The following is a 16,126-nucleotide window of genomic DNA, read 5'->3' as shown; positions in this document are numbered from 1 at the left end:
ATGATGCACATTGAAGGTAGTCATTTATTTGCAAAACATGTAAATGTTTGAATCACCATATATATGGGGAACAAATGTTACCAGTACATTTTAAATGTTTACTTAAATTCATGGAGGAGCATTCCGCTTTGCACGGCGTTTTTCTCCACTAAACGCTCAGAGAGGCTGAGTTAAGAATAGTGATGGAAAAAGTTCACCGAGAAGCGCTTTTTAACGTCACCTTTTAAAATTGTACAGATGAGGGCACTGATGCGCCAAAAGCCTAGAAAAAAAAACTCCTCAAGAGAAGAAGAGACTGACCACGGATTTCAGGCTACGCAACTAACCGTGGGTCCGTTATTACTCTTTTATCCCGTCCTCGGATCAGTGTGAGAGTGCGCAGACATGTCGGGCAGCAGGCTGATGAGAGCCATCAGGGTGAAGGAGTTTGGAGCTCCGTCGGTCCTCCAGCTGTGCTCAGATGTGACTGTCCCTCAGCCCGGACATAGACAGGTGAGACAGTATGGTCAAAGGTCAAAGGTGCTGGAAGTTCAGTCACACTAAAGCCCCCTCGGTGACAGAAAATATGTGCGGCTGGAGTGGGTCTCATTGTGAATATCACTCTGCGTGCTTTGTGGCTCATGCCAATACGCCAATATGTACATATGTACAGGACAGTCCCTTCTGATGCAACTCCCTGTACAAAGACGGGTCTGACGTCACTGGCAAGCTGATCCGAAGCCAGCTAAATTGGCCCTTACATTTTATAACATGCAGTGCTTACAAAGCTTAATAACGCCTGAAACCTAAATGACAGACGGCTTTCTCTTTTGGATGTTTCTAAATTACTTTTGGGTGTCTTAAAAATCTTTTTTATTTGTCGTTATGATACTATAAATAACACAGAATTGCAACTAAAGCAAGTGCGTGTCTTGTCCAAATGCACAAAGCAGCAAAAACATCCCCACTGCACATGTGAACACATGCACAAGCCTGGTAAAGATATTGTTTACAATCCAGTGCTTTAGTTTGTCTGTTATACTCTAGTTATTATAATATTCCCATAAAACCTCTTACAGGTGTGGACAGAGTACATCTGAGATGCATTCATGTTATCTGTGTCTTGTGACTCTCTGTCGATGCAGGTGTTGATCCGTGTCCGGGCCTGTGGAGTCAACCCTGTGGAAACCTACATCCGCTCCGGAGCTTACGCCCGGAAGCCGTCTCTGCCTTACACGCCGGGCTCTGATGTAGCCGGAGTGGTGGAAACTGTTGGGGAGGGAGTCACTGCAGTAAAGGTCAGAGTGTTTGCAGGACGGCATGCACGCGTAAACACATTGCCATGAAATTCTTCAAATCCGCATCAAGATGATCTGATTTTATGTTTAACCGAGTTGCAGCGGACTGTTCAGTCCATCCCACATACAGTTCTAAGTGCAAGTGTTTTCCAGGCAGGTGACCGTGTGTTCACCACAGCCACAGAGTCGGGAGGCTATGCAGAATACGCTGTAGCAGCTGACGACTGTGTCCACAAGCTGCCTGACGCTTTAGACTTCGCACAGGGAGCAGCCATAGGCATACCGTACTTCACTGCATACAGAGCTCTTGTGCACAAGTAAGACCACACAATCAGTGCAACTTTTGGCAAGTTTCAACCGGGGGTCTGTGGGTTTTCAAAGGTCTTGTGTAGCAGGGAATTCTCATTAATAATTTGTTTCACTGGTTAACCCGATCATCCATTTCCTGCAGCTTATACACATCCTTGTTTGAATATTTGTATCACTGGGACTTGGTATTGGTTATGTATTACTGTAACAATGGTGTTTGAGTCTTAGTTTAGATTTGGTGAGCCCTGCAGAAATCCGAGCAATCCAGAAGTGCCTGAGTTACTGTAATCTTTGTTCATGTTTATTCGGATTAATTCAAGGTGCAGGATCCTCCAGATAGGGCCCGGAAAAACACAAAGACAAAAACATAAACTACTCAACATATTCGGAAGCTGTCAGAGTAAAAGATGTAATACTGCCCTCTGGTGGGCAGTAGTTTACAGGAAGGCGATCCAGAGATTTATATTACCCTCGCCTCCTATTCCTTCATAGACAAGTCCAGGTTCTGTAGGTGTGCAAATATTTCCATTTAAAACAAGTAATACAAGCTGTGTCCTTCATCACTGGAAGCCCATTCTCATCGCTTCAGATCTCAACATTTGGCATCACACTGCTGTAAATAAGTTTCATTGCTGGCATCCAGTTTAATGAAAGGAGACGTCATTCAAACTGGTAAAATGTGAGCACATGTCTATACTCAACATGTTAAGCCCTGTGGCCCCATGATACTTTTGTAATTTAAAAAAAAAAACAACAACTGTTAACTGAAATTACAATATTTTCTACATATTTCATGAAGAGCATCTCTTATAGTCCTGCTCCAGAAGTTCACGATCCCTTGACAACTAATCTGCTTTCCCAGAAAATGTTACATTTTCTTTTTCTTGGCATGAAAAGTAAAACATTCACAGCCTTCGTTCTGTGCCTAACTCTCCGGCATCCTCTGCATTCAGTGAGTGGCAATCTGTGAATATGCATGGCCATGGTATTGATGACTAATTTTGCTTGTGATATTTCTTGTTATGCAGAAAAAAAATTAAGAAAAGAGGCAGTTTGTTCATCTCTGACCTTTATCTGTCCTTTGACTCTTGATGGAAAAAATAAATAAAAGTTTGTCACGTTTCAGTCACACTCATATTTGGCACAATTCATTTCTCATTTCCAACAATTTTGTAGTAATTTTCATTTACGAGTTCACCAGTCTGTTCATTTAGACAGTCGCTGATATCAAGTCGGTTCTCTTAAGAAGCATAATGACGATGAAAGAAGAAAACTTAAAATCTTACTGTGGTTTTATGCAGATAGTATTGATGGCACAAATTAACCACACACCGAAGCCCCACATAACATGCTCTTAAACGTAAAGTAAGTGACTCACCTATTATTTTCTTTTATGCTATTTTAATCTGCTGTGTCATGTTCTGCAGAGCTCATGTCAAAGCTGGAGAGACCGTCCTCGTCCATGGTGCCAGTGGAGGGGTGAGACAAGTTTTCAGCTTTTCTGCATCAATGAAACACAGCAATATTTACCATATTTACCATATTAGGGACCATCAGGCCCGTTACCGGGAGAAAGACAATACTTATAGTCAACTTGGGAGTGCCAGAAGTGCTGGCAACACAGAGTAAGCCATCATTTCAAACAATAATTCAAAAAACATTTTCCAAAAATGTTGTAGACTGAAATCAGTGCACAGGTTCCCTGGGCTGGAAACTGCTTGTTATTACAGATGAGTTGGCAAGTTAAAAAAACGACAAAGAACTTTATCTGTCAAGGCCAGACATCATTAGCTCAAGGCTCATTATTAGCTCGCCTTGTTTCATAATCACCAGCCTGCTTTGCTAGTTTCCAGGTTGACCAAAATAAATCAAATAATCACTTGTTAATCATAATTATTTTTTTGGCTAAGAAACACACATTTCTAACAGATTTGTGTTTAATTAGAAAGTAAGCCAGAAAAACAACCACAGATGATGCTCAGCAGTTCTTTATCCATCAATAGTCTATACCACTATGTCTGTTTTAAGCATACTGTGTGTTAGTGAAATAAATGGTGCTGTTTAAACGGTGGGTCATTTAGATCTAGCATTATCCACCCCAGTATCAGCACAGAGATGGACTGTTTTCTGAAATCTAATTTTTTCTTCCACCACCAGGTGGGTGTAGCAGCGTGCCAGCTGTCCCGCGCTCTGGGTCTCAGGGTGTTGGGGACAGCAGGGACGCCAGAGGGGGCGAAGCTGGCTCTGAACAACGGAGCTCACCTGGCCTTTAATCACAGAGAGGAGGGGTACACAAACAAAATCATGGTACTCGCACGCACAAAAAGATGACCAGGAGAAAAGAAAGGTCCAAACTGTAGACCCTACAGGGACACAGATTGTGTTTTTGTGTGCTCCAGGAGGCCACAGAGGGCCGAGGTGTTGATGTGGTCGTGGAGATGCTGTCCAATGTCAACCTCAGCAAAGACCTCCAGATGCTGGCCATCGGAGGACGTGTCACGGTCAGTAGGACTTCAGTCTGGCACTCCTTGTCTCTAAACTGAGGCTCAGAGCGTTCATCTCTTTTACATCTTCTTTCCCTTGAATCTGAAGGTTATTGGCTCCAGAGGCCCTATAGAGATCAATCCCAGGGACACCATGGCCAAAGAGAGTTGCATCATGGGAGTGGCTCTTTTCTTTGCTACACCGGTACATTTCTATAACAGTATACGATAACGAATAAGAAACTGTTTCTGACTGCTGTTAAAACCAACGAAAATAACCAACCAGTTAACAGTGCTGATATCACCTGACTCACCGGCATAAGTTACACTTACTTTTATCACATAATAACTTGCAAAGATAAATCCTGACACTATGTTCCATTTAAAGTAATTTTCTCTCCTCCCCCTCCTCATACAGGAGGAGAAGAGGGAGTGTGCAGCGCTGCTTTACGCAGGGATGGAAGCTGGTTGGCTGCGTCCAGTCGTCGGTTCCCAGTATAAACTCGACAAGGCCGCCCAGGCCCACCATGACATCATCGAGTCTACCGGAGCTGCTGGGAAAATGATCCTAAATGTGTCATGACATGAAGTTGAACAGTGCAGTAGTCACCATGTCCACTTTATGCCAAATGCATATCTTTTTGATGCTTATCTGCAGGCGACCTACTGTCTGATAATCCACAGCGAGGGTTAAAGAGCAGCTATCAATCTGCTTTGAGAACTTATTTTCTCTGCTTCAAATCACACTTAAGAGGATTGGTACTATGCATACTTTTAATTTTTTTTTAAACATTTATATAACTGTAAATTGTGAGTAACGATTTAAAGAATGAATGATAAAAATGGATGTACTTGGATTAATTCCTCTGGGAGTCATATTGAATTTAGGAAAAAAGAAATTCAGCTTCAGGTGTGAAGTTTAGGGCCAATTTCTGAGTCAGACTTGACATCTGTGTCTCAGGTGACAGTCACCTCTACTGAGCATGCTCAGGAAACAGCCAGGTAACCTAAGCTCGACACACTCAGACACAGAACATGCGACAGCTCTGTAGCAACCGGTAAACGATTAAGCTTTGAGTTTAAATCTACTAACGGAGCAACACATCACTCTTATGGAGCAGTGCATGAGTGGCGTGTACCATGTCATCAGAGCGGGTGGACCTTTGGGTTCAGTTCAAAAGGTAAGCAGTTTGTTAAATATTTTAGAATGATGGCTGACAATGAATGAACACACAATTCATTGATTCTCAATGATCAATCAACAATTGATGCTCAGAAACAAAAAAATAAGCAGTTTGAATAAAGCAAATATAACAAATTAATGATGGTAAAATGAACAGACACTGCTAATAAGCTGTGGGCATCCTTGCTCTGTATGCTGGAGATATTGACTCTATCTAGTGACCGTTACTATGAGGATGGATGGTGAGGATATGCAGGTGATTTGACTGGACTGAATAAACTTAATTCACAGGATGAGAAGATAGCTTTGAATTGGGCTCACAAGGAAAATCTATGTTCCATTTGACAGAGGAATGTACATCCTGTAGTTGGACATCAGACACAAGTTCAAAAACTGACAGCTGACGAGGAAAGTATGCAACCCCATGCAACCCCCTCAGTTGGATGTACTTTAATTACTGGCTAATTACAAGCTTACTAGACAAATAAAGTATGATGGTGAATTCAGAATGTTTAAAAAGGATTTTTAATGTTTCTGTTGATGTCATTTTGTGACAGATCAGCCTTGGAACCAGACAAATATGAGAACACCTGCATCATTTGGCCTAGCAGAATGCTTCTGTGTCTTCCAGTTCAAATTTGTTTGCACTGAGGTCATCAAAGCATGCCAGTGAAGCACTCCTTTAATACATCATTCCTCTAAACAACCACAATAGCTGTCACTGGCAGGCTTTTACACTTCCAACTATGTCATTATTAAGACAAAATTGATGTTTTTGGTCTCCACTTGTTTACATTAGTCCGAGTTATTTTCAATGAACATACTGTATGTAGTCAATACCACCAAGGTTTAAGAATAGTTCTAAATGGATGTATTAGGTTTTATTGTCAATTCATTATTCTTAATATTATTGATTGGAAAAATATGCAAAACAAACAACACGGGCCTACTTTAAGCCTATCAAGTGCTGAAGTAACAAAGAGCCTCAAAGCAACAACAATAAATGCAAAATGACCTCATATGGATCCAAATCTCAAAGCACAGTGATGTGAAACAGCTACAGAACTGACATAAACGGTAAAAAATCAACTACATAGGGATGCATCAAACACACATGGGCTTCAGCCAGGCAGATAGAAAAAATTCTGGTGTTCGCAGGTCACTTTATAATCATACTCTGTTGTTTGTTATTACTACTTATTTTAGTTATTTTAGTGCAAAACAATTACAACGATGCAATATAAATTAAAACGGACACACGAAGGAGATCAAGATGGTTTATGACACAGGACCATCAAGTTGTACTAAACAACCACAGAGTGAATACAGTGAGACCCATGTTGACAACAAAGGGGCATACAACAGGAGCCGCACTCAGAAAGCTCATCCTCTCTTCTCTCAGTTAGCTCATTAATCATTCCTGAATATGATTTAATCTTAGAAGTTTAGAGGTATGCTCTCTCAGTAAGTGGCTGTGTTAAGTTCACTGGAATAAATCATTTTCTTGCGAGATAAATAAAAGCCTGCCAGGATGTAACAGTTTCACACTTTGTCACAAACTGGCCCTTCTGATGATCCACTGGTTCATAAATACTGAAACTCACTTTTCCTCATCAAAAAGGACGGCCCGCGACAGGAAAGTGCATTAATACAAGAGCTTCAGCAGAAACACGATAAGCCTCGTTCTGCTACAATGTCTGGCTGTCATCCATCAGTTAGCATCCTCTTGGGACTACCCCCACCTCCCCTGACGACACCACACACAAACACAAACATGTTGGAGTGTTGCCATCACATGTAACAATGTTTGTCTGGGCAGCTACTCAGAACAAACACAGCAACAGAAAGGCTGGCTTTTGTCAACCTAATTTTTGTCCAAGGACGCGCTTTAGTTGTCGCAAGGTAAATTCAAAAGTCTCGATAACATCCATTCAAGTCCTGGGCACTGATCACAATGGTCCTTTTTTTCTATTCTCAACTAAACAGAAAGATAAGGTTGTCAGGATTAATTCCATTCTATGCCTGATGTGTCACAACACACTGATGGAGATATTCACCGACGATGCTGGTAACAATCAAGGGTCCAAATCTTTAAACACACTCTTCAATCACGGTTTTCCATGGGCTTTTGTTTCATTTCCAAACCCATTTGTTCCTGTTCTGGGTGATGGGTGGATGGAATTTACATTCAGCTGTGCAGAGAGATCATTTTAGTGTTTTAATAATGTCTTTTCAGGCCAAACAGTTGCTGACAGTGACATTGACGAAGCTGTATCAGGTTACAGACCCGTGGAAGAGATGTTGCCTCATAACCACAGTGCTCCCATTGTAACACATCATGATCAGTAAGTAGTAAACCAAAAGGATTCACACCACTTAAAAAAAAAGGAAATCATAATTGAAAATGAAAAATATAAATGAAATTAACTTCCAGCTAATTCTGATCAAAATAAGTTGAGCCAAGACAAAAATAAATAATTCTGAATTTGTGTCCAGGTGTTTTGCTGATGTTGCTGCTGTCAGTCATCAGAGCCCAGCAAGTGTCTGCTGTACCATCATGTCCGGCTTCCTGCGTGGTTTGTTCTGAGGAAGCTGTCATCTGTCAAAGACTGACTCATATTATTGGTAAAAAATCCAAGCTATTTTAGTCACAGTCAATGGTTAAAGGCATGCTGCTTCAATACAAATGTTATCATAAATAAACTTAAATATTATTCGTTAATCAATTCTTTGGTGTCAGCATGTTAACATCAGTGGAGTTACTAAATGATCCTCTGGTGTTGTGTGATCCAACGATATGTATCATTAAGTGTATATTGAAGCCAAGTGATCCACGAGCACCTGCTGTAAGTGTGTGTTTGTGTGACCAGATGCTCCTGATTCGACTCAGGCTTTGCTTCTCACCGAGGGTTCCATCTCTACGGTCCAGCCTGACTCGCTGTCTGGCCTCACCAACATTACCGTTATAGGTCAGAACAAATGTGGATCTTTACTTATTTACTTACAGTTTGAGTGCATCTTTTACATTCTACAGCAAAAGACTTGAAAATGTTGAATTTCAGACACATCTGTCTGTTGCTCAGGTCTGAGTCATAACCATATCTCAGAGCTTGGTGAGGAGGCCTTTAGAAACCTTCCATTCCTTCACACCTTACTGCTGGACCATAACCTCCTGACCAGCCAGGCTCTGCAGGGTGGAGCTCTGACCAATCTTACACAGCTGGAGGTTCTTGCCCTGGGCCATAACCTCATCAGCATGGTGGGTACGTTTGAATGGGAAGGTATTGCAAATGCAATAATGCTGTTGGTGTCCTCTATTTTGATAGACTGATTTTGTGGTTATTTCTCAGGTTTTAAGTTAAGTTTTATCTTTAAATTTTAAGTTATCTCAGGTGTATGTCATGGTTTATGTTATGGCTCTAAAAGCGCATTGTTGGAATAAGTAATTGAAGAAAGAATTGATTCTCTTGGTTGCTGTGCAGATCCAGGCTGTCTGGTTTAAAGGCACAAAAGCTCTGCTTAGCCTGAAACTGGAGGGAAACCTGCTCACCAGTTTGGACTCTGGTTCATTTCCTCTGAATGACCTCAGAGAGTTGGAGACTCTGGATCTGTCAGATAATCTGATTGATAATCTGGAGAGAACCAGGTTTAAAACAAATTTCCTCTTTGATTTAATTTCATTTTCTTTTCAAATAAAAAGAGTACCAAAAGGCCCGACATTTGTAGAAAAAAAATCAGTTTTTTTATTCATTGTGGTCTTAGTTTTCATGGGCTGGTGAGTCTGAAGACTCTGGATCTCTCCAGAAACCGTTTGAGTGCTGCTCCTGCTGAGGCTTTTTCCTACCTCAGCTGGCTGACGAACCTCAGCCTGGACCTCAACACATGGAACTGCACCTGTGAGCTGCTGGAGCTGGCTGCAGTTCTGTCCACCTTCATTCAACAACCTGACAAGGTGTGGGAGCTCCTCATCAATCTATGCAAAACAGCAATGCAATCTCACTTCTTTCATTAATGGCCACTCAAAACAAATTATAATAATCAAAACAATCATAATAGAGGATACATAGACGTAATCCATTGTCTAGACGCTGTGGCTCATGCAGCTGTAAAACGAGGTTCCAATCAGCTGAAATATTAAACATTTTAATCAGTAAAGACCTAGTTTACATAAACTAAACATCTTTTACCACTGCTACTTTCAGACTCTCTATAATGGGCGTAAGATGGTGTGTGTGAGTGCTGACAACCCGGCTGTAACCACAGTGCTGGAACTGACCGAAGCCAATTGTGTCCCATCCAATCAGAACATCACTGTGCAGATAGAGACAAGAGGCAGCATCACACCTCAGCTGTATGCTCGAGATCTGGCCATCACTGCAGTCATCTGCTTTATTGGTGAGAATGATACACACCCCAGTGAAAAACAATTTTCAGTTGGTTCTATTCATCTATGCCACATAACAGTACAGTAACCCTTGTTTATATACGTACATATCTACTAACATATTTTCAACTAAAAATTCTCAACTACCTCTACTTAACTTGATGCAGAAATTAATTAAATGCACAATGAAAGACGCATCCATTTTATCAAAAAGAGACAATGTGAGACAATATACAGTGAACTAATGCAAAAACGGAGACACAAGAACTTGACTGAGAAAATAATTCAGTGATAGTTGTTGCTGTGCATCGTCAAATCTAACAATGCACAGCAACACATTGTTAAAACACAAATATAGAATATTGTATGCATGGTAACTTTAAAGTTTGCTCATTGTGAGAGATTCTAAGCAAACTTTAATAATTTAACATTACACTTTTAAGAATACTTATAATACTTATGGTGATATTCATTATATAAGAAACAAAAATATGCAAAAGCGTGACTAAACATGAATAAATAAAAAAAAAAATCACTGTGTTGGTCTCAAAATCATTAGAAAATGAGCAGCACTTCCTGCTGTGAGACACTGGGCGTATGTCCAATAAAGACAGATCTCAGTTCAGCTCAAATGGACCACATTGATGATTTTTTTTATGACAAAGCAAACTGGTCAGATGAAAAATTACAAGTGCACATTGCAGATATTAACTATTTCTGTCACCTGTCATCTGTTGACGAAATTATCAACATTGTTTAATAGTGTAACTCATAATGGGAATACCAGGGGAAAAATCAGACTGGTGTTGGAGGTGATCCTATACTCTCTATCAACATGAATGTACACAACATCAATTCTCTGAGCACTCCCTGACCAGTTTCTCCTGAAACTCAGCTTCTCTGAGTAGGTGCAGCCCTTGAACTTCTACATTCTGCAACTCCTGTATGTGCACATACATTCCTGTAACAACTGCAATATTTTGCCCTTCAATCCACCAAGCACAATATGATTTGTATGCGCTAGTGTGTTGCAAGAAATGTGGTGGTTCCGTGTTTCAGCTTCACCCTTTATAACTATTATCACCATTCCTCTGCAATTTAAAAGAACCTAAGTTATGCAAGAAAATATTAATGGCAGAACAGTCCTGAACTGTAGTAGATCTATTTATTCTTATAACCTTCTAGTGTCTGAAATGGGGTCCAAGATGGGGAACTTGGATTTTAGATGTGCCCAAAAAAAATCACAAGCTTAAAACAAATGAAAATCTGTTTAACGACACAATTCCACAATTGTGGTAATCACTCAGTGTTTTAAGCAACACATATAGCATGTTTAAATACAAATCTCTGAATTTGCTTTGCTCTGACTTTAACATATGATCCATCAAGAACATTTGGTCTTTGCAAATCTTGTTAAAGCTTCTTTAAGTTTGCTTGACTGTCGTGAACCATTCCTCTGATGCAAACAGTTCTAACTTTGATGGAAAATGATCCACTCAAAAATGTTCACATTGCCAGGTCCTCATAGAGAACTCTTGAACGTGATATAATGAATGTGAAAAGAGATTAATTTATGTCCTGTTGTGTCTCAGGTGGTGTTGGTTTGACTCTGTTGGCAGTCTTTATTTACTATCAAGTGTCTCGAAGGAAGAAACTGAAAGAAAGTCGAAGGCTGGAGGAGGAAGAAGAGCGAAACGGCACTGTGGCTAATCATATCAGTCACCTCAATGTTAGTGAGAGGAGAAGGGATTTTCTATTGCAAGCCAACAGCAGTCAGCCATGGAATAAGGAAGCCATGATATCTGATTCAAAGACACATAGTCATGGTGGACATTTTAGGTCTCGAGCTGAGGAAAATGGCGGCTATTTACAGTGCCCTCACTGTAACACTGATTGGATGATGCCAAACCCAATGAGAAGGGACAACTGGATGAACGGAGGAATTGAGATGGAAGGAGATCAAGAAAGAAGGAGAAGGAGAATGATGATGGAAGAGGAGAGGAGGAGGACACATATTCAGCATGGAAACTTGAGCAGGGACAAGATTAATTTACATGGCAATACAAACTCGTCTTTGCATCCACCGAGAGAAATTTCAAGTCAGAGAACAGAAACCTTGCTATCCTACAACACTGGCAAAGACATGGACAACCACAGGGCTAATGTGGAGGCAAAAGTCAGAGGTTATGAGACTTTACACTGCAAGAGCTGCAACAGGACATACAGACCATCAGACCACGATGTGAGACAAGGGAGGATTCATTCCAATCCAACCGACTCTGCACTATTTGTTGACTTCCCCTCTCAAGACAGGCTGGTTGACAGAAAAAAAAATGGTCTTCACAAGTTTGACAACACGAAGAGAACAGAGCTGAAAAGAGACTCAAGAAATGTTACATTTGATCTGGGGAGTCCTAGAATCAGTCAAGGTAAGGAAAAGATGGTGGAGGAAGCGGTGTACTCGAGAGACAAAGATGAAATAATGCAAAGGACACACAAAGTCCAGTCCAGCCGCCTACTGAAAGTCAAACTAAACTTAAACCCGCTTCGCAAAAGCAAAGTCCTTCCAAGGAGAAATAATGAGCAGGGCCACACTGAGAAGGGCAGTTCCAAGAAAATTAAAGAGAAAAGACAGCACGGTAAAGAAGGGGAAGGAAGGGTAGGCAAAGGAAAATCTGGCAAAAGGAATAAAAATACCGGAGAGACAATTAAGAAGTCCTCCAAGACTGGAGGATTGGCTAAGGAAGGTGAGAAAGAAAAGGAAGACGAGCAAAAAGAAGAGGGAGGACAGAAAAGCAAAACCTCTGCTAAGAAGAAAAAGACAACTTCTCTAAGTGAGCAAGATAGCCCGGAAGATGCAGTAGGTGACCAGGCAGAGAATTCCCATCCAGAGAGCTCCAGACCTGCAGACAACACCACAACTTCAGTCCAATCAGTCTCTGCTGCTGTCAGTGCACAGGCACAAAGTATGCAGAGTTTTCAGTATCAAGGAGCTGGATTGGCACTGAGCAGTACTCAGCTTTCCTACCAGCATCCCTTCTCCTTAATTTCCGCTGACAAAAACCGTACTGCCAACTTCTCCCTGCTTGGATCAGCTGGCCCACAACCAACTGGCAGCAGCCTTTCTCTTCAAGGAGGGAATCGTTTGCTCAACACCACTTCTGCAGGATCTACTACACTGCTCCCTGAAGGTCCCACTAATCCTGGCACACCATTCAGTGGACCCAGCATGGCTCTAAGAGGTGCTACAGGCAGCCTTGGTGGGAAAGCTGCTGGAGAGATCATGTCTTCAGTTCCCTCTCTTTTAACTAACTCTGCACATGCTAACACTTTGCAGGCAAATCCAGTACACACAGCTCATCTTAATACCTCCCAAACTGAAGGACACCCCCTGAAATTAGCAAACCCAGCTGTTAATCCAACACCATCCAATCCATCTGAGAGCCAGTTGCCTTCAAATGGTTCTCCTCTTGTAGCAACACTGAAGCCTGATTCAGCACAAAGTATTCAGACTGGGGAAGGACAGCTCCAGCTGCCAACTGAATCCCAAACACCCTTTACCAAAGAGAGTCTCCCTGACCAGGGTCAGGATGAGATATCCGGTGTGACCCCTCAGGCCGTGAAACCAATGACCACAGTGGAGAATATATCAAACAATAACAGTCAAACAGAAACTGAGCATGTTCCTGGGGCTTCGACAGTCAAAATGCCGGCTGAGAATGTGACTCTAGTTGAAGGACTTGCAGCGGGGGGATTAGGAGGCAAGCAGGTTACAGGTGTGTCTGTATCAGGTGTCTCTGCGCCCAGTATGTCCACACCGAGTGGATCCTCCCCAGGAGCTGCACCTGCGGTGGCTCCTCTGCTGCAGCAGGAGTACCTGTCAGAGGAAGGAGGATCCTCCCCGAGGAGGAAGCTGAGGCTGGTGCTTCCTGAAAAGACATCCAGCCGCCCTCCCACATCGCTAGAGCGGAAAATACGCTAGCAGTCCCCATCATATTGCAGGTTTTTCTATATGTAGATGGGTAAAGGTCTGCAAAACGAAGAGTTTAACACCAGATTCAGAAAATAAGACGGCTGAGACTGATGCCCTCATATTGTACATTGTTAATGTGATGTTATGAACTGCCACAAAATGTAATTTTGATATTTCAGTGCATTGTCATCATGTTATATGTTGTTTTGGTTTTATAAATGAGTAGAAGACAAAAAGTCCTTGCTGTCATTTTTAAAATTCAGTGCTCATCCATGACTTTGGAAACAGCATTCAGCAAAAACAATGACTAAATGTTTCCTTTGGAAGGATTTCATGACTTTACTGGGTCTTCCATTTATCATCACCTCATCAAGTTGTTGTACATCTTGAGGTCTGCAGTGAAATAAGTTTAGTAGATTAACCAGGGTTTTTAATCATTCCACATGATATTTGATTAGATTAGATAGACTTCAGAAATCAATATCGGCATTCGCACTTTCTTAGATTATGTGATTTTTGCTGAGTTTGATCAGTTGTCTGTAAACTCATGAGATGAGACACCATGGGATGTTGTTTAGAGCTCCAGGATTGCTGCTAAATGGGCTCGAATTAGGAATCTTTTGGTCAGTTGTTGTAATTGGATATGGCCTAAGACTGTACAGAGAAACTTCCTATTAAAAAGGCAAAAGTATTTTTTAATATTGCAGTATTTTTATGTAAACATTTTACAACACAGCTGCTCTCTGGTACAACAGTAAATCCATTTTATTTGACCCCTGTGCAGATTGTAACCAGTTCCTGGGTTCTCAGTGTGTTGGTGCTGGATTGGGTTTCAGTTTTGGCACCAGGACAGCGGTTTGCCTTGTGTTAGGTTTCACTTGTCACACCGCCGTTCTGTAAGTGCTGCCCACAGGGAGTTAGGTTTACACTTACCAAGTCGTTACTATCTGAGCTTAATTCTTCCCTCTGCTGAGCAGAACTGTGATCCGCTGTGTCACTGACCCAGTCTTTACTGTTCCAACTGTCAAATATAACTGTACTGTCATATTAATTGTGTTTCAATGCTGGAACAAATCATTTCAAGGAGAAGATATTACAATATTTTGGTATACATACCAATGTCATGTTGTTTCTCAGAGTTGAGATGAAAAGTCTCAGGGAAGAGGTGAACTATGTTGATTATCACAACACTTGTCAATTTCTGAGATCTATGTAAATACTTTCTCATGTGGATGAATCAGAGGGCCTTGGTTGTGGAGAGCAGCTGCATTAGATCTGACCTTTTACAGACTGTTGAGGTCATTTGAGGTTTTATACCTTTACAGTATATGCAGGAGATTTTTCATCTTAACAGAAAGTAGCCTACGCCAGCAGATAAAACAGAAAACTAGATTGAATGGATCACTTTCATCAGTTTTTCACTGGACCCATCCATCCATTTTGTACACCTGTTTAATCCAACTCAGGGTCGCGGGGGGGCTGGAGCCTATCCCAGCTGTCACTGAGTGAGAGGCGGGGTACATCCTGGAGGGGTCGCCAGTCCATCACAGGGCCACACAGAGACAAACGAGACAAACAACCATGCACACTCACACGAGTACAGTACCTAAAGTAGACCTCACATCCTAATTTCATGTGATGAATACGTGACTTAATAAGAATCCTGCTTGTAGTTGACAACTTGAAACAGTTCCCATCAATAAGGCCATGGGTGAGGAAGAATTTGCTGCTCTGGATCTGCTCCATCTGCTGTGTTGTCTGCTTCACTTTCTAGTTAGAGAAAGATCATTCTCAGTGAACCTTTCCTTTTCATCTTTTGAGATTGTAAGTGAAAATGAAATATGCTCTTGACCTCCTGAGTTTTCCTGACTTCCCAGTAGTTCCAGATTATATCTCTGACAGAATCCAGGCTGTATGGCTACCGTGCTGAATCTGCCAACTCTTACAAGCTGCAGGGACTAACACAAAACTTCCCCACTACCTCTTTGATTATTTATGTCAGCCTTCACTGCAGCATCTATCTGATGAGACAAGCAGAAAACAGTGTTAAATGCAGGCTACTTCTCTGAGTGAGGCAATTGAAGCAATTCGACTCTAGTCAGTCAGTGTCATGAAATTGTGCACGAAGGAGCACAGAAACGTCACCGCCTCTCTCGTGTGAATAAAACTGGTTTTGTGTGTTTCGAATAAAATGCTGTAAAAGTACAAAAGTCCTTTTATTTTTAATTTTTTTTAGGACTTATAATTTAGATTAATAAAGTTAAAGTTAATTAAGGCAAGAAACGTCAATGTTGCTAAATGAAATTTTAAACAAAGTAATCAAAGTTATTATTTTTTTTAAAAAAACTGGTTCAACTAGTCTAGCAATTTTTTTACATCAGACTATTTGATCATGGATAAGACATAGAACATCATTCTTTTGAATGTCCTAATTGATTTACTCCTGTTGGATCTGGGCAAAACATGCAAGGGGGCGAAGTAATGGATGAAGCAGGATGAGATCTGACCCATGGTGAC

At 41.3% G+C, this 16,126-nt stretch overlaps 2 protein-coding genes across 2 annotated transcripts; both read left to right on the top strand.

Annotated features, from left to right (window-relative positions):
• Nucleotides 1-286: 286 nt before the first annotated feature.
• cryz (crystallin, zeta (quinone reductase)) lies at nt 287-4,851 on the top strand. Its single transcript, XM_072363902.1, has 8 exons — nt 287-492; nt 1,125-1,277; nt 1,431-1,594; nt 3,014-3,065; nt 3,744-3,893; nt 3,986-4,087; nt 4,179-4,274; nt 4,488-4,851. The coding sequence occupies exons 1-8, from the start codon at nt 385-387 to the stop codon at nt 4,650-4,652; spliced, it is 990 nt and encodes a 329-aa protein (XP_072220003.1). The 5' UTR covers nt 287-384; the 3' UTR covers nt 4,653-4,851.
• A 141-nt stretch (nt 4,852-4,992) lies between these two features.
• On the top strand, nt 4,993-13,638 carry lrrc53 (leucine rich repeat containing 53). Its single transcript, XM_072363901.1, has 8 exons — nt 4,993-7,597; nt 7,749-7,877; nt 8,123-8,221; nt 8,336-8,511; nt 8,735-8,898; nt 9,015-9,204; nt 9,455-9,647; nt 11,229-13,638. Exons 1-8 carry the CDS (start codon nt 7,591-7,593, stop codon nt 13,616-13,618), a joined length of 3,348 nt encoding a protein of 1,115 aa, XP_072220002.1. The 5' UTR covers nt 4,993-7,590; the 3' UTR covers nt 13,619-13,638.
• Nucleotides 13,639-16,126: the final 2,488 nt, after the last annotated feature.

This window comes from Leuresthes tenuis, unplaced genomic scaffold, assembly GCF_036924035.1.
Source record: "Leuresthes tenuis unplaced genomic scaffold, fLeuTen1.0.hap1 SCAF_14, whole genome shotgun sequence".
In the NCBI taxonomy this organism is placed as follows: domain Eukaryota; kingdom Metazoa; phylum Chordata; class Actinopteri; order Atheriniformes; family Atherinopsidae; genus Leuresthes; species Leuresthes tenuis.
This window is presented reverse-complemented; position numbering and strand designations above follow the sequence as displayed.

Excerpts from the sequence above, each read along its gene's own strand:
- lrrc53 (XM_072363901.1), top strand. Across the intron at positions 7,878-8,122 it reads AAGACTGACTCATATTATTG|ATGCTCCTGATTCGACTCAG; the intron begins GTAAAAAATCCA and ends TTGTGTGACCAG. Across the intron at positions 9,648-11,228 it reads TGCAGTCATCTGCTTTATTG|GTGGTGTTGGTTTGACTCTG; the intron begins GTGAGAATGATA and ends GTTGTGTCTCAG.
- cryz (XM_072363902.1), top strand. The coding sequence starts at position 385 with ATGTCGGGCAGCAGGCTGATGAGAGCCATCAGGGTGAAGGAGTTTGGA. Across the intron at positions 1,595-3,013 it reads TACAGAGCTCTTGTGCACAA|AGCTCATGTCAAAGCTGGAG; the intron begins GTAAGACCACAC and ends CATGTTCTGCAG. Across the intron at positions 4,088-4,178 it reads CCATCGGAGGACGTGTCACG|GTTATTGGCTCCAGAGGCCC; the intron begins GTCAGTAGGACT and ends TTGAATCTGAAG.